General features: G+C 46.2%; 1 protein-coding gene across 4 annotated transcripts in view; it reads left to right on the forward strand.

Moving 5' to 3' along the window:
• ATP2B4 (ATPase plasma membrane Ca2+ transporting 4) overlaps positions 1-18,044 on the forward strand; it is a 117,532-nt gene that overhangs the window by 89,984 nt on the left and 9,504 nt on the right. For 2 of the 4 annotated variants that reach the window (XM_049857721.1, XM_049857722.1), the window contains exons 16-20: positions 7,336-7,527; positions 8,010-8,223; positions 9,294-9,505; positions 10,403-10,510; positions 13,674-13,850. In XM_049857721.1, the coding sequence (XP_049713678.1) occupies positions 7,336-7,527; positions 8,010-8,223; positions 9,294-9,505; positions 10,403-10,510; positions 13,674-13,850 (903 nt within the window). Of the gene's footprint in view, positions 1-7,335; positions 7,528-8,009; positions 8,224-9,293; positions 9,506-10,402; positions 10,511-13,673; positions 13,851-17,391; positions 17,573-18,044 lie in introns of all 4 variants that reach the window. The other 2 variants (XM_049857724.1, XM_049857723.1) reach the window with 2 other exon arrangements.

The raw sequence follows: 18,044 nt of genomic DNA on the forward strand, positions 1-18,044 counted from the left end.
GTCAACGACAGTAAGACATCCCCCAGAGGGGTCAAGAGTGATCTGTTGGGGGTGGATGGAGGGGTCAGGCTTCCTGTGACCTCTCCCCACCCCCACCCCCACTCCCCACCCCCCAACTTGCAGCTTTTGGCAGGGATCACAAGTTAGGAGTGCAGTTAGCCTCGCTGTCAGAAGCACAGCCCAGCAGCAGCTCAGTTTCAGGGGGTTCCGTTAGAGAACAAACCTGCAGGCGTTAGTATGTGACTCAGAGGGTCCAGCCAACATCTACAATGTTTCCAAAGTTTAGGGCCCTGAAGAGGGCTGTCCTAATCCGAAACAGCCCATTGTCTGGGTTCTGTTCATTGAGCACAGCCGCCAGTGCTGAGGCTGCGACAGCCCATAGCCAACAGTGTCAGGTTTCAGCCTAGAGGCTGAGCCAGGCAATTAAACTAAGCTGCCATTGAGTGGCTGAGTTGATTCTGACTCCTAATGACCCGTGTGTCAGAGTAGAACTGTGCTCTGTAGGGTTTTCAATGGCTGAATTTTCAGAAGTAGATTGCCAGGTGTTTCTTTCAAGGTACCTCTGGGTGGACTCGAACCTCCAACCTTTTGATTAGCAATGGGGCTTGTTAACCATTTGCGCCACCCAAGGACTCCATCCAGGTAATTAAGATCTGTGAATTCAGAATTCCAAAAAAGCCAGGGGCATTTCTTAGCAGCAGCAAAGCTAAGATGCTACAGGGCGTGCCCAGTCCAAGTGAGAAGCAAGGCTTTTTTAAGCCTTTTTATTTTGTGAGTCTTAAGGTCCAAATTGAGGAGCCCTGGTGGTGCAGTGGCTAAGCAATCAGCTGCTAACTAAAAGATCAGAGATTTGAATCCACCAGCCGCTCTGTGGGAAAAAGATATGGCAGCTTGCTTCTGTAAAGATTCCAGCCTTGGAAACCGTATGGGGCAGTTCTACTCTGCCCTATAGGGTTGCTATGAGTCGGAATTGACTCAGTGGCACACAACAAGGTCCAAATTGACCTACTCAAAAAAATGCATATCAGACTGGGAAATCATCAGCCTCTAAGGCTCAAACATTTGATTTACAAGAGCTCATTAGCAAACTCAAGTGCTTTTTAAAACTCCAAAAGGGTATCTCCACCTGGAAATGGCCTCCTTTTCCTCTCATCTCCCCACCCACCCCCGCTTTTTTTCCCCAGAGGGAAAAATCCTAGTAATAACGTCAGTCGTGGTACTTGTTTTGTGTCCAGTACTCAGAGCTTAAATTCCAATCTGCCACCAGCAGCAAAAGCCAGGGGGTGGTGTCCCATTAGCTTTTCTCTTTGCAGCTTCCCCTGATTGTGCCAATTCTTCCAACATTTATGGAATGATAGACATTAACATTTTACGTCAATTTTTATCATGTCCAGATATAATTAGCAAAAGCTGTTTTATTAGTAGTAGTTGTATTCCCTTTCTTCTCATTGCAAGTTTTTCCCCTCTTTGCAAGTTTACACAAACCCCTTGCAGTAAATTCAGCATTTAAGGGCTGGGGGTGGGGGTGGGGGCAGGTAGGGGGACTGCTGCTGCAATAAAAAAATAGAATAAAAGAAATATACCTGTTGCCATCGAGTCGATTCCGACTCATAGTGACCCTAGAGGACAGAGTAGAACTGCCCCATAGGGTTTCCAAGGAACATCTGGTGGATTTGAATTGCCAGCCTTTTGGTTAGCAGCCATAGCTCTTAACCACTGCGCCACCAGGGTTTCCATAAAAGCAATATAGATAGTGTTACCTGATTAGGGTCCGTGCCCTGGAGCAGTCGAGCCAATGAAACATATTCCAAGTCAGAAAGAGTGAGAAAGTTTATTCAGTTGATGTATACATCCCCGGGGACCCAGCAGCAACACAGGCTGTCTCTATGGAGTCCCAAAGGGCAATTTTACATTAGAGTTTATATAGAGTCTTAGAAGGGTTACAAGTGTCTTTGTAGTCCTCTGCCAGACATTTCTTTATTAGGCTAAAGATATACATATCTGATACCTGGGCTCTGATTTTCTTGTGGGGGTTGTAGGCCACAGGTAGTTCGAACATAACAAAAGGTTGCCTGCATCAGTTTAAAACAAAGAACAAAGTTATTAAAATTTGGTCAAAACAAACTCATTAACAGAGATATGTGAAGGAGGCAGGCAGAGTAAGAACAGCTTATAGGTTTTTGTTTTTTTTTTTTAGTTATGTTAAGCTCTCAGTTGCCCGTTCTGAAAAAGGAGAAAACTGCTGGGTAGTGTTGGGGTCACAATAGGCTGAAAAAAAGTCTGGAGTGGTTTTCCCCTGCCCTTTTTTCCCCCTCTGGTTCATCTAAAGCCTCGCTCTAGCCCTGGAAAATGATTTAAAATTTTTGCTCCCAGTTGGAGGAGAGAACAGTGCAAAGGTTTAACATCTTTGGTCCACCCAAAGTTCACCTTTAGTTCTTTCCCCTCCCACCTGGACCAGAGAGCAAAAACCCGAAGGTGTCCCTGGGCTGCTCTTTTTTCTCACCTCAGCTAAAAACTGCAGGGGATCCAGCAGCCAGCTCTCCTGAGCCTGGATCTATTGTTTGAAATTCCATAGGTAAACTACCTCTCAGACAGCTACTCTTTCAGACCAGGGGTAATTCTGTAGCCATCCAAGTACCAGAGCTTCATGATCCCCACCGCTCTCTCCTTCTTTTTCCCAAATTACATTCTAGGCATTTCAGTGAGTTGGAATCAGTCTAACAAATCCTACCACTCCCACCGCTGAGGGGCCCCCAAGACCACACCTTCAGTCAGAGATTCAGTGGGATTTATGGAGCTCAACATATAGTTGTACTCCTGGCTAAGATTTATTACAGCGACAAAGTAAGAATAGATGGCTGGGTCTTAGGAGCAAGAGACACAGGCAGAATCTAGAGGAACCCATGTGCAGGCTTCCTATGTGCTCTGCTTCCCATGAGGGATCACACAGTGCACTCTTCCCCCAGCGTGAAAATGCAACAACATGGATGCAATGTTTCTCTCCGGGAAGCCCATTAGAGACTCGCCACCAAGGGTTTTTTTGGGACTGGTCACATAGACACCCTTTGCCTAGCACGTACCAAAATCCCAGGCTTCCAGAAGGAAAGTAAGTGTTCGACATAAACCATAGCATTTGCACAAATAGTCTAGGTTCAGTGAACTACTCTTACCAGTTAACTGGTGACTGGGAACACTGTGAGAGTCAAGTTCCAGATGCCAGTCTAGGGCCAACCTTGCAAACAGGCCTTCCTAAGGATAGCAGTCTCAGGCCTGCTACGTTAAATCTTTTCTGCACCATCCCTTTCCGTCTTTTTCCCCATTTGCAATTTGGTTTTGAAGAAATCAGACTACTTGTCTTACAGAGTATCCCACAGTGTAGATTTTGCTTACTCCATCCTCATGGTGTCCTTTAACCTATTTTTGTCCCTTGTATTTCCTATAAACTAGTAATTCTAGGAACGATTGAATTCTAGATCCTGTATTTTTGGCGCTCCGGTTAAGTGTTCCGCTGCTAATCAAAAGGTTGGCTATTCAAACCCACCCAGAGGCTCCGAGGGAGAAAGACCTGGCGATCTGGTCCCATAAAGATTATAGCCAAGGATACCCTATGAGACAGTTGTACTCCATCACATGGGGTCTCTCTGAGCCAAAAATCAACTTGACAGCACCTGACAGCACCTAACAACAACGTTACAGTGGTTTCTAGAGGTGATCAGATTCTAGATCCCTTATTTTATTAAAAAAAAAAAAATAGGGGCTGCAAAATAATGATATTCTAATTCTTTTTCCTTATTAACTTGAATACTTCTATAAAAAGAAATATCTCCTCCTCAACTATTTGGTTACTCTGAAGCTCAGTTCCTACATAAAAGCAGGGTAATACTTGATTCTTTTCTTTTATCTACCAGTTTTCAAAATAATGAGTTGGCTTCTTAGGATATTCCAAAGGTGACCCGTCAGTTGCTAAAGTTTCACTATGAACTCATGGATTTGTGTTTCTTTGAAGTGTTTCATTCCATTGCATCTTTAGCCAGTAGAAGCCTCTTCAAGACTGCTGAGTCTTTTTGACACAATCCTAGTGGCCTCTGATAGCTTTCTTGGTTTCTTGCAGTAAGCTTTTGTGTTCTTGCATAAAAGCTGGGCTTTAGGAACAGAAAACTTTCTAGCCTGGCAGTCAGTGCCCTCCATGAGTGAATCCTGATTCATTTTCCAATCTGCTGTTACGTAACTTTCTGTTCAGAGCTTACTGGTTTACTCACAACTCCTTGAATCTCTCGAGAAATAGTGTGTATGTTTCTTTTCCTAGATCTGGAACCACCCATTTCTCAAAGGGGTCCTGCTTTATTTTAGTGAGAACACAACCTGAAAACTAGGGTGTTCCTTGCTACTGAGTAGATCATTGTTTCTAGGTCTTTTCAGGAAACGTCTAGGAAATATATCTCTTTTTTCTTTTTTGAATTATTTACTTCATGAATTCATATAAAAATTTCCGATTCAAACCTAGAATGATAGAACTTCGGTTTAACTTCTCTAATTTTGTATTTGTATGTCTTATGAAGAAGTGATTGGTTGCTAATGGCATTGTCATAATTATTCATTTATATTATCTTAGAGTATATGTAATAGTTTAGAAATAAAAATATTAATATTGTTAAATAACAATAACACATTAGTTGTTGTTTTGTGCCATGGAGTCGATTCCAACTCACAGCAACCCTATAGAACAGAGTAGAACCTCCCCCCCGCCCCCCCCGCCGCTATGTGGTTTCCAAGGCTGTAATCTTTACAGAAGCAGACTGCCACATTTTTCTTCCACGGAGCAGCTGGTAGGTTTGAACCACCAAACTTTTCGGTTAGCAGCTGAGTACTGCACCACCAGGGATCCTTTAATAATACATTTACTCTACTAAAAACAGTTAAGATTTTTCCTTGTAGACTTTTTTACCCTGTGAGTAGATCCTACTGGAGATGTGCCATCAAACTACAGTAGTTTGAAGTCATCTGAAACGTTTCTTCTTTGTGTGGTTATGACACCAACTAGCTGCACCAGTTCACGTGTATCATGTTGCCTTCAATTTTAAGGATTGCTTTTTAAACTTAATTTGTTTTATATTTGTATAAAATGGTTACATGGTTCTAATGTCAAATATGCAAAACAGGTTTATTCATAGAAATCTAACTTCTAGCCCTGTTTCCTCCACCCTGTCACCTCCCTCTTCACTTCTCAGGGATCGTTTCTTTAGTTTTTGGTTTATACTTCCATTTAAATATAATCAAATATAACATAATCTATTATTTAAAATATACTCAGATGCTTACAGCATTTACATCTCACCCTATTAAATACATGATACCCTACTAGACGCTCTTCCTTCCACCTTGCTTTTCCCACTTAAAAGAAACTGGAGACAATTCCATAGTAGTACACAGAGATATTCCTTGTTTCTTTTTGCAGTGCATGGTACAGCGTTGTGTTGATGTCTGACCCAAAACAAAACCAAACCCATTGTCATCAAGTCGATTCCAACTCATAGCAGCCCATTTTTCTGGGGAAACTGAATTGTATAGTCTGTCTAACAGATGGAGTCCCTGGGTGGCGCACACAGTTAATGCACTCGGTTGTTAACGAAAAGGTTGGCAGTTCAAGTCCATCCAGCAGTGCCTCGGAAGAAAGACCTGGTAACCTACTTCTGAAAAATCAGCCATTGAAACCCCTATGGAGCACAGTTCTTCTCTGATACACATGGGATCATCGTGAGTTGAAGTCAACTTGAGGGTAGCTGTTTTTTTCTTATCTAGCAGTTAATCGTTACAATCTGTAGAGAGAAGAGATAACCTACCAGTATAACACACTAGTACAAGCTAGAGAATAAACTCCTCTGTGAATTGTAGGAGTCACAAAACCTGGACTAAAATGTGGGCTGGAGATGTTAGAATCGGCTTCACAGAACAAGTAAGGCTTAGTTGAGTGGGACCTTAGAGATAGATAGGATTTAAGTGGATGGGGTAAGAAGAAGTTCCAGGTTTGGGGAAATGGTATCAGCCTATAGAAGTGAATGAGAGATTCAGGGAGTTGTGAATAAACCAGTAAGCTCTGAACAGAAAGGCTGTATAAGAGCAGATTGGAAAATGATTCAGGATTCACTTGCGGGGGGCATTGACTGCCAGGCTAGAAAGTCTCCTGTTCCTACAGGCCAGCTCTCCACGTCCATTCAGAAGTCTTAGTGGTTTCCCAGTGACAGGATTTTGAACTAGAGTGGGACATCTGAACTGTGCTGCCAGACGGTTCCTCCTGGAACAGAATGTAGGGTGACTTTAAGGCGTGGGGGGAGACAAGTGCTTAACTGAGATGCTGGCAGTGGGAAAAGAAATTTAAGGATTTGGACGTGGACTAGGCAGGGCTTGGAAACCTTTTAATTGTTTTCATTGTTTCCAAGGAGGGGAGGGAGGAAGGGCAAGCAAAGATGACTAAAATTTCCAGTCTGGCTCCAGGCTCCTGCCCTCTTTTCTGTGAGTAACAGTGACACATTTTCCCTTCATTTTCTTCAGGAGAAAATAGAACTGGAAATATGTAGTTTGAGTCTTCAGAGTATTTGCGTGGCTAGTGTGCCCTCTGGTGTTTATGCCACGTTCCGAAGCTTCTCTGTGGTTTGCCATCGAGTTGATTCCAATTCACAGCAGCCCTGCAGGCAGAGTAGAACTGCCTCACTGGGTTTCCTAGGCTGTAATCTTTACAGAAGCAGATCGCCAGGCTTTTTCTCTGGAGGAGAAGCTGGTGGATTGGAACTGCTAACCTTTTGGTTAGCAACTGAGCTCTTAACCATTGCACCACCAGGACTCCTTGAAACTTCTTAGAGGACGAGAAACGGAGTCTGGACTCAGAACCTTTCTGTAGATGTTGGTACCAAAAATCAGACCAAACCCAGTGCCGTTGAGTCGATTCTGACTCGTAGCGACCCTGCAGGACAAAGCAGAACTGCCCCACAGGGTTTCCAAGGCGAGCCTGGCGGACTTGAACCGCTGACCCTTTGGTTAGCAGCCGTAGCACTCAACCACTACTCCGCCGCCGCTTCCGTAGGTGTTGTCAGGGGCCGTCGAGTCAACTTGCTGCTCGTGGTGACCCCGTGTGGCAGTGGAAATGCCCATAGGGCTTCCTAGGCTATAACCTTTTTGGGAGCAGATCACCAGGCCTTTCTCCTGCAGAGCCGCTGGGTGGGTTTTAAATCAACAACCTTTTGGTTAGCAACAGAGCACTTAATCGTTGCACCAGCAGTGCTCCTCATCAACTCTGTTTTATCCATTTCCTCGCTGTTTTCCTTCCTCTTCTTACCTCAGGGTATTGCAGGCACAGATGTAGCAAAGGAGGCATCAGATATCATCCTGACAGATGACAACTTCACCAGCATTGTGAAGGCAGTGATGTGGGGACGAAATGTTTACGACAGCATCTCCAAGTTCCTTCAGTTCCAGCTCACTGTGAACGTGGTGGCCGTGATCGTGGCCTTCACTGGAGCTTGTATCACTCAGGTGAAGGATGAGGGGTGGGCTGAGATGGGAGGGATGAGGCAGGGGCTAAGGAACACGGGGCATGGGCTATAGTGTGACTACTGAGGAGCAAGGACAAGGGCTTCCCCAGTTGTGTTGGGGCAGGAGTTAGCTCTCCCAGGTCCACTCTCTCCATCCATTTATGTGGGATGGTGGAAATTTATCTACCGTTTGTTTCGCACATTGTGTCAGCCGCTATGATGAGTACTTAAATGTATTATCTCTATTCTTCAAAAACAGCCTTGCAAGGTAGGTGTTACTATCCCTATTTTACAGCTGAGAAATCTGAGGCTTAAAGAGGTTAAGTAGCTTCCTCAGGGCCACTCGCTAATGGGTGGCCGAGCCAGATCCTAAGGCTGGGTGGAGAGTAGGAGCCAGGCCATCTCAGGAGTAAAGGTGGAGCTGACGAGTGAGGTGGGTGGTCTCTGAGGAAAGCTACAAGGACTGGTTCTTCCTCCCACCAGGATTCTCCATTGAAAGCTGTGCAGATGCTGTGGGTTAATCTAATCATGGACACTTTTGCCTCATTGGCCCTGGCCACAGAGCCTCCGACAGACTCTTTGTTGAAGCGTCGCCCCTACGGCCGACATAAGCCTCTGATCTCACGTACTATGATGAAGAACATCTTGGGTCATGGAGTCTATCAGCTCACTGTCATCTTTCTCCTTGTCTTTGCTGGTGAGCCACAGGTGGAACTAGGGCTGGCGGGGTAGGTGGAGCTGGGACAGAGGCTGGCAGCCTGAGGGAAGGAGACAGCATGGGGACACACGGAGCACGAGACTAAGGACAAGCGCAGCTTCCCACAGTGCTTTGTGCATCATGCTGTTTCATACACTCCTGTTAAGGATCTCACAAGGGTGGTGTTAGGAACTGAGTTGTGTCCCCCAGAAGTACTCATTATAAATCCTAACCCCTATACCTGTGGATGTAATCCCATTTGGGAATGGGTTTTCTTTGTTATGTTAAGAGGCCATACCAGTGCGGGGTGTGTTTTAATCCAATTACCTATGAGATATAAATAGAGCAGAGATGGCATAAAGAAGCAAGAAGAGATGGGGGAATAGAGATGCCAGGCCACATGAAGATCGTCCAGGAGTAGAAGCTTAAAAGAGACAAGGACCTTCCCTGAGAGAGGACAGAGAGAGAGAGCCTTCCCCTAGAGCTGGTGCCCTGAACTCAGACTTCTAGCTTCCTAAATAAATTTCTGTTTGTTAACGCTACCCACTTGTAGTATTCCTGTTATAGCAGCACTAGATGACTAAGACAGGTGGCTTTTGTGGACCTTTTTTATAGATGTGAAAGCTGAAGCTCAGTTCACAGAGTGGCAGTAGGATTTAACCCTGTGTCTGCCTGACTCCAGTGCACACAAGCTACACTGCAAGAATGCAGGTGTCAATGGGGCAAACTGATGGGGGGTCAGGTAGGTGGAGACCAGGTGTAACATGTAAAATACAGCACAACCTGCAAAAACTGGAACATGTGTAAGGTGGAAACCTGTTAAAGAAGCAAAGCTCAAACAATCTAGAAAAAAGTTGTAAGACTGCACCCTGTCAAAGGCGGAAAACTTGTGAGACCTGGAAAAACAAGGCAATCCTGTCAAGTTCCAGCTCTCACAGGCTTCACTGTATTTGGTAACAGTTTAGCACAGATACTGACCAATTAGAATGGATACCAGCCATGAGCACCAGTTGGCTGTACCAATGAGTTCTGGCTAAACCTGAGACCAGTGCTTCCCTTCTCCCCACTAGGTGAGAAATTCTTTGACATTGACAGTGGCCGAAAGGCACCTCTACACTCACCACCCAGCCAACACTACACCATCGTTTTCAACACCTTCGTGCTGATGCAGCTCTTCAATGAAATCAACTCCCGCAAGATCCACGGAGAGAGGAATGTCTTTGCAGGCATCTTCCGCAACCCCATCTTCTGCTCTGTGGTCTTGGGCACATTCGTCAGCCAGGTGAGTGTCTAGCTGTGGTAGGCCTGGGGTGAGACAGGCTGGAAATTGGGAGTCAGGATTCCCTACACACCCTGGAAGAGGAATGGAGGAGTCACAGGGGCTAAGGTTGTGGGTTGTACACTTTGGGGATCCCAGTTTGCTCCTCTTTACACGCTGCTCCAAGATTGGAGCCCCTCTTAGGTCAGGTGTTCAGGACAAGGCAGCATGTTAGCAACAAATCAAATAAGACTCGTAGGACCCTTTCATGATATTTCTGAAATGCAGAAATTACACAGAGTGTCCAAGAGGAGGGTCACTGTCTTCTAGCCCCTGCCAGCACACGTAACATGTGTTTACAGGCACAGTATGGGCTCGCTTCATGTCCCTGTCCCTTTGTTCTAAAATGGCTCATCGTAGACAGTGCCGTGCAATTCACAGAGAAAGAGAGGTGATGAGCTGGCTTGTATGTAGAATAGAAGATAGAATAAGCCTGGCGTGGGCTTGTCCTATGGGAACTGGGGTGAAGGGCATGGCTGCCCTGCTGCTAAAAGGATGGAGTCGCTTCCTTCTGCCCTGGCCAGAGTGCCCATCCTGGATTCCTCTTCTCTATTACAGGTGCCTTCCCTTTGTAACCCAGCTCTTGGTGTTAACGGTAGTCACAAGAAGCCTCCAGTGCCCCCAACTCCCCCTGTCCTTGTGTTAATGGTAGTCTGCATAACGGCATCTGTCTCCCCCTTCAGAGTGTCTATAAAGGCTATTTGTGTCTGTCTCCTCTTCTGGATTTCTCCTTTCCCCCTCCTCAGAGAGCAGATCAAGGCTTGCACCAGAGGGATCCTGGGCAGGGGGGTGTCGTGGCTCTGGTACCCCTGGCTGAAGTGCTAGCTATCTGTTGCCTCCCTGTCCCCTTCCCTGTTGCAGATTATCATTGTGGAATTTGGGGGCAAGCCCTTCAGTTGCACAGGGCTTACCCTGTCCCAGTGGTTCTGGTGTCTCTTCATCGGGATTGGAGAGCTGCTGTGGGGCCAGGTGAGTACAGGCACGCACTCCCCATGCCTCCGCACGTCTGCTCTGCTCCAGATGAGAGGGAGCAAGCAACTGTGGACACTTCCTGCTCCTCCTTCCTCGTCTTCTCCTCACTGACCCCCCAAGTTTTTACCTTCTTCCCATCTCATAGGATCCCAGAGTGGAATGATCAGTGCCCTCCACTTCACAGGCTTCAGGTCACTTCTGTAACCATGCCTGGAGGCAGGCAAATCCTTAGCTTCTCTGAGATGGGAGTGGAACTTTTCTGTGAAATTTTGCTAAGAAACTAAGGAGGCTTAGAAGTAGAAGCCCATCCAGTGGCGGAAGAAAGGCCTGGCAATCTACTTCTAAAAACAATCAGCCATCGAAAACCCTGTGGAGCACAGTGCTACTCTGACATACACAGGGTTGCTGTTAGAATCGATTTGACAGCAACTGGTACCCGTTAGAAGTCGAAGAGTTTACGAAGCACATGTCTTTATTCTAATGAAGCTGAATTCTGGCCATGGGCTGCTCTGCTGACGTAGTTCAGGACTCCTGGGCCTCTTCTGTTTCTCATCATGGCCTGACTCTGTCACCTGAGACTTACAAGATTTCTAGAGAGGCAGGATGGCATATGGTTCAAAGCGTGGGCTCTGGGGCTGAGTCTCTGCTCTCCTTTTCACAAGGTGAATCACCCTGGACAAGCTACTTACCTCTCTGTGCCTCAGCTGCCTCAACTGAGGATAACAGAGTCACTGTTAATCAGTAAATCAGGTATTATATAGAAAAGGCCAGAACACTGATATGTTGTGGTTGCTAGGTGCCGCCAAGTCGGTTCTGACTCATAGCGACCCTATGCACAAGAGAAAAAAACACTGCCTGGTCCCGCGCCATCCTCACAATTGTTGCTATGTCTGAGCCCATTGTTGCAGCCTCTGTGTCAGTCCATCTCATTGAGGGTCTTCTTTTTCACTGACCCTCTATTTTACCAAGTATGATGTCCTTCTCTAGGGGCTGGTTCCTCCTGATAACATGTCCAAAGTACATGAGATGAGCCTCACCATCCTCATTTCTAAGGAGCATTCTGGCTGGGCTTCTTCCAAGACAGACTTGTTCACTCTTTTGGCAGTCCAAGGTATATTTAATATTCTTCGCCAACACTAAAATTCAAAGGCATCGATTCTTCTTTGGCCTTCCTTATTCATTGGCCACTTTTCCCATGCATATGAAGTGATTGAAAATACCATGGCTTGGGTCAGGCTCACCTTCGTCCTCGAAGTGACATCTTTGCTTTTTAAAACTTTAAAGAAGTCTTTTGCAGCCGGTTTCCAATGGAATACGTCTTTTGATTTCTTGACTGCTGCTTCCATGGGTGTCGATTGTAGATCCAAGTAAAACAAAATCTTTGACAACTTCGATCTTTTCTGTTTATCATGACGTCGCTTACTGGCCCAGTTGGACCTTTACATTGAGGTGCAATATGTACTGAAGACTGTAGTCGTTGATCTTCATCAGTAAGTGCTTCAAGTCCTCTTCACTTTCAGCAAGCAAAGTTGTGTCATCTGCATATGGCAGGTTGTTAATGTATCTTCCTCCAATTATGATGCCATGTTCTTCTTCATATAGTCCAGCTTCTCTGATTATTTGCTCAGCATACAGATTGAATAAGTATGGTGAAAGGATACGACCCCGATGCATACCTTTTCTGGTTTTAAACCACTCACCCTCCCCTGGTTCTCTTCCAACGGCTGCCTCTTGGTCCACGTACAGGTCCCACATGAGCAAAATCACATGTTCTGGAATTCCTATTCTTCACCATGTTATCCATAATTGTTAAAGTACCTTGTAAGTGCTCAGTCAATGTTAGCTGTCAATAATATTGTAATATCACCAAGCCTAGTAAGAGTTTCATTCCTTCCCTAATACAACTTGCTAAGTCCCCCTTGTCCTCAGCTCTGACCTGGGCTGTACTTCTGCTAATCGTCCCGGGTACTCAACTATCTGGATAATGGAGACTTTGTACTAGCGGGCCCCAAAGGGCCCTCCCTGGGGCTGCAGGCCTCCCTCCACAGATCTGCTGGTTCTTTCTTCTAAACCTCCTAGAGGTCCACCCTAATAAGCCCCATCCCAGCTCCTGACCTGATTCCATCCACCCTGTTCTGCTTGCTCCCTTAGCAGTTTTAAACTTGGGTGAAGCTTGGCTGTTTCACCTACTGTATGAAACTACCATCTGGGACTAGTCTCATGTGTGGCCACGTGGCCTTGATGCCAGATAACAGTCTTCCTTTGTCTCACATCCAAAAGTAGAACTTTGAAACTCTTCCCTTTTCAAAACTCTGGGCCCCATATTGGACCCCACACAGAGTCCCTTTTCCCACCTGAGCCCTGTCTAATCCTCATCATGGTTGTAAAGGAGAGCTGACTGGCAGGGACTAAGCTCACTGAGTGATTTACTTTGGCCCGTCCCACCCACTTCCTCACCCCAACCCCAAGAAAATTTTTAGCATCTTTTCTTTATAGTTTTATAGCACAGGACTTACTTTACATGTGGTAACTAAGAAGAGGGTCATTCTTTTCCAACACCCTTCTCTACCCCTTGCCTATGCAAATACAATGTATCTATCCTCTCCCTGTGCTTATTTTCCCTAGGTCCTGATCTCTGTCCCTTCCAACTGTGTACCATGCATATAGTTCTGATTCCCTTTAAGTACAGATGGAAAGGAAGAACTGAGACAGGAGGAGAATGAAGTACATAACTAGGCAGATGGCTTGTTGATTACTAGACCATAAGCTGTCCTTTGAATGTTCAACCAAAAAACCAAACAAACCCATTGCCGTCGAGTCGATTCCGACTTACAGCGACTCTATAGGATAGAGTAGAACTGCCCCATAGTGTCTCCAGGGAGCACCTGGTGGACTTGAACTGCCAACCTTTTGGTTAGCAGCCGTAGTTCTTAACCACTACACCACCAGGGTTTCCTTTGAATGTCCAGAAATACCTGCCCTGGTAGGCACTTGGTGAATGTTTGCCTGAAGAATTAGTGACTTCTCCCCACTGCTCACCAAGTGGGATGGGTGACAGGGCAGAGAGTGGCCTATCCAAAGACCTGGCCCACGTAAATAGAGTGACTGCCCTTCTCACCCTGAAATCTGGTGTCTCCCCTTTCTTTGTACCTATTCTCAGGTAATCTCTGCGATACCTACCCAATCCCTGAAGTTCCTGAAGGAGGCTGGGCATGGCACCACCAAAGAGGAAATCACCAAGGATGCTGAGGGGCTGGACGAGATTGACCATGCCGAGATGGAGCTGCGCCGAGGCCAGATCCTTTGGTTCCGGGGCCTGAACCGTATCCAGACTCAGGTACTCTGATAGTGACCTATCTTCAGCCTGGGAGAAGAAACCTCCCCATCTTGGGAGGTGGTGGGAGGGCAGCAGTTCTTGGTGGCCAGCGTCTCTCCCTTTCCTAAGGCTCATTACTAACAGGTGGCCCAAGCTCCCTAGCTTCAGGAAACACAGGGGCAGAGGTATGTAAGTGGGCTGTTCTGAGATGAGATTAGTCAAGGGCCCTAGTTCTTTAGCTTAGTGTTGGCTCTAAAACCCACTCCCCCAAGCCCCCATTAGGTGGGCAGACTTCCTGCATAAGGTCTCTTGTAGGCACTGGACCTAACCGTAGACCACAGGGTGGGAAATGTTCAGAGTCTTCCCTAGCCCTCAGAAAAAAGGGATGGGACAATATCTCTATGCCAGCACCCCAGCAAACACTTGATGTATCTGCATATCCTCAAGCTGCTGTTGTGATAATGCAGGTGTTATCTGGAGGGATCTTTGTAGGAAAAAACCCACCCTCTTACTTCTTCCCCACTCAAAATGCAAGGCCATGATGGGGAATCTGATGGTTGAGTGTGTATAAACAGCCAGTCTTTCCATGCTTGAGTATCTTTTGCAGGATCCAGACTTGCTTCCCAAAAAGAAAGAAGCTATAATTTCATCAAACCTTTCCCTCCTTGTGATTTCTCAAATGGGATGGAAGCTGTCCTGGTGCTCCTGAGTCACCTGCCTATGACCCTAAGTCACTTTTTTTTTTTTCACTTCCATTCAGTGATTGTAATTACCTTCCCCGGGTGGATGGGCTGGTCTAGGCATTGATAATTCTGTCACTTTCCCTACTACTGTCCCACCTACCTTTATTGCATCGCTGCTGAGATTCTCCATCCGAAGAATCTGTTAAGTCTCAAGATCTCAAGGGTATTCACCAGAGAACAAGGTTTTTTCTCTCTGCTGATTGGCTGGAGATCCCAGAAATAAGTTTCACCCTCTAAAACTGGCCTTTGCAAATAGTTTAGAAAGTTCCTTAGTCCACCCCACCACCTTAGTGCACAGGAAAAATAGGTGAAATGAATATTCTAAACCAGGTACCTGGTAGGAACTTGTCTCCCTATGGACGAGACAGCAGGTGGACAGGTGGAAACGGTCTAGGTAGGGGAACAGTGGGGCTCCTTTCCCCTCTCTCTAGTTCCTCCCAGGAAGGGAAGTTCCAGCAGGACCTGCAGAGACTGCCTGTGGTATCCGGAGTTCCCACCCCACCCTGCCCACCCTACCCTACTCCAGGCTGCAGAGTCCATCAAGAGCAAGGGCCTCATGTGCTCATAGAACCCTGGTGCCTTTGGCTCCTGTCTTCAAGGCACCCTGTGCTTTCCTTTAGGTCTGCTCTTTTAAAAGTAACCTGTCTTTGCTTTTCTTCCCTTCAGGATCAGCTGCGTCCTCTTCTGCTATTGGTTTTTTTTCCTAGCCAGGATTCCCTCGTTCCAGTGTCTCCTGGCTCCTTGCCAGCCTTCTTTCCCGAGGGCCTGGGATTCATGGTCTACCTTTCCCTCCACTCCCAACTGCCGTTCCCTTGACTATAACCCCCTCTGTCTGGTGTAGCTGCCTAGACGGCTTTAGGTGCACTATGTTTCTGTCTGGGGTAGCTGCCTAGACGGCTTTAGGTGCCCTACGTTTCCATCTGGGGTAGCTGCCTAGACGGCTTTAGGTGCCCTATGTTTCCGTGTGGGGTAGCTGCCTAGATGGCTTTAGGTGTCCTACGTTTCCCTGCTGGAGTGTGAGGCCGTTGGGCCAGCACAGCTTTAAAGCCCAAGCTTAGGCACCAAAGGGAAGCTGCTAAAGACACCATCATGACCAAGTCCGTGCCATTCTAGACTCTGAGCAGATGAGGCTGGCCAGCCTGCATCCTGGACACTGAAGGCCATCTCCTGGCATCAACTTCTCAGCCTCAGTAGGGTCCTAACAACTCCCCAGCCATCTAGTTGCTCCTGTCATTCTCATTGTAATACTTGATGATAGGAGAGTCACCCAGCTATTACACAGACTTGGTTGGGATTTCCTCTTTCCTAGTTCTAGGCTGTCCTTCCCCTCTCTCTTTCTCTTTAGTTTCTACTGGAAAGTAGAAGTTTGGGACATGTAAATGCTAGAATCCTGGGAAGGTAAACCTGAGATCCTCTTTCATGGTGGGTGTTGAGATGTTGTGACCCTAGTAAGCAATCAGGAAAAGTACCTGTCTCTACAACCCCTTCTTCCATGTGACTGGAACCCCCCCGTGTGTAAACTTTTTCCTCCTGTGGATCAGGCTCCTCGGTCCCCTGGCACTGAAACTGTATAATGTGATCAAGGAGTGGTGTTTTAGTTCACACTTTGACCAGGATCCAGAAACAAACTCTAAACATTTCGTGGCTTCTCAGGAAGCTTTATAAATAAGGATGAGGTGCTTGCTTTCCTGCCTCTTCCCTCCCAGGGAAATAAAGTAAGGTGAATGGAATCAGCACCTTCCCTAGACTCCTGGTAGATTTGCCCATAGTAGTAAGGCAAGAGGGTACCTCTAAGACTATTCTATCAGATCCATGAAGAACAAAAGAATTCGTTTTGATATATTCCTTGTTACTCAGTGCCAGGAGTAAGGATGGTAGGTTTAATTGAGGCCCCAGATCAAGATTGTTGTTGGGAAATTAATGGCATTAATTGCCTCTACCTCTGAAGAGTAGGATGCTGAAATCAGAGACTGCTTGTGTAGGGCTGGGCCAGCAGCTGCCCACCAACTCCTCTTCCTCCATCTCACTCAATCTAGCCTTTGAGTTATATCGTCAGCATTTCTGCTAGACATTTGAGGACCTTCAAAGCACTCACGCAGTTAGAGGCATTCGCTATGAGCCTGGCTACTGGATTCCTGAGCTGCGTTCTCAGGGCCCTGTCCACTTCAGCACAGAGAAAGGGTGTCTTGGAGAAGAAATCCAGACAAAGGGTGAACCCAGCAACTTGTGGTCCAGGAACCCTCCCACCATGGCCACCTATGTATAGGCTACTACACTGCCTCTGTTGTTTCTTCAAGTACATGGGTACTTTTCCTTGAAAACCTGCAAAAATAGGTAGTCCGCTTAATCGATTTGTAGGCTCCTGGACCTCAAAATTTGGTAATTATAAGTGGCCTTTAGTTTCTTAAATTGCGTTCTTGTTTTTAAAAGTTTAGGTCAAAGCAATGACTAAGCTGTCACTCTTTGTTGGGAGTCATGGGGGTGGGAGTATCGCTTTAAATTTTTGATAGTCTTGGATACCTGACACCTAGAATATAGGCTAAAAGGGAAGAGAAGACTAGACTCTAGCTAGATGTCTGGACTCCATGGCTAATTGTTCCTTAAATGAAGTGTGATATGCAATTAACATTTTCCCCCTTCCCCTCCTCACCTTTGCTTTGCGTTGGGGGAGAGGGAATCTCTTACTTGCTTTACATCTCCTGTCCCCCTTTTCCCAGCTCCTTCCATCCTCCTTCCCCAACCATCCATATCCCTCCCTTCCTCTTTACTCACCTCTCTGACCGCGGAGCAAAGCTGTCTCACTCTCTGATTCTTTGCAGATCGACGTAGTTAACACATTCCAGACGGGAGCCTCTTTTAAGGGAGTCCTAAAGCGACAGACCATGGGTCAACAGCTTGATGTAAAACTTGTTCCTAGCTCATCCCATGTAACAGTTGCACCAATCAAATCTTCCCCCACCACTTCTGTTGCTGCTGCTGTTTCATCTCCTACTCTGGGCAGTGAGTGATAGTCTATTATCATGCATGATTTGCTAAAGTGACCACAAGAGAGCACGTGGCATCCACTTTAACCAACCGTGGTTATCTTTCCCTTTTGGTTTTTCCCTCTGATCTTCTGATTTAATGGAAGAAAAGACAAAAACCCCAGTCTAGAAACCAGGCTGTGTGCCCTTTTCTTTATTTTTTTATTTTTGAAAATTAAACCGTAACCATTTTGAAGATAATAACCCTGTTTTCTTAGAGTTCGTCTGCATTGCTTGTTTCTCCCTTTTCTTGAGGTTTGTTTGTTTGTTTGTTGCTTTGCTTGGATATGTTTTTGTTGTTCTTGCATTCCTTCTGCTCCTTTGACTTCCTCTCAAGAGTCTAATAAACTTTCGCTTCTAAGCTAGACATAAAATTAGGCTGAATGAAAACCCACGGCCTCTTTTTACTTGTGGGCAAGTTTCAGATTTCCTGGCCAATTCCCTGGGAA

The sequence above is a fragment of the Elephas maximus genome, chromosome 18 (assembly GCF_024166365.1).
Source record: "Elephas maximus indicus isolate mEleMax1 chromosome 18, mEleMax1 primary haplotype, whole genome shotgun sequence".
In the NCBI taxonomy this organism is placed as follows: domain Eukaryota; kingdom Metazoa; phylum Chordata; class Mammalia; order Proboscidea; family Elephantidae; genus Elephas; species Elephas maximus.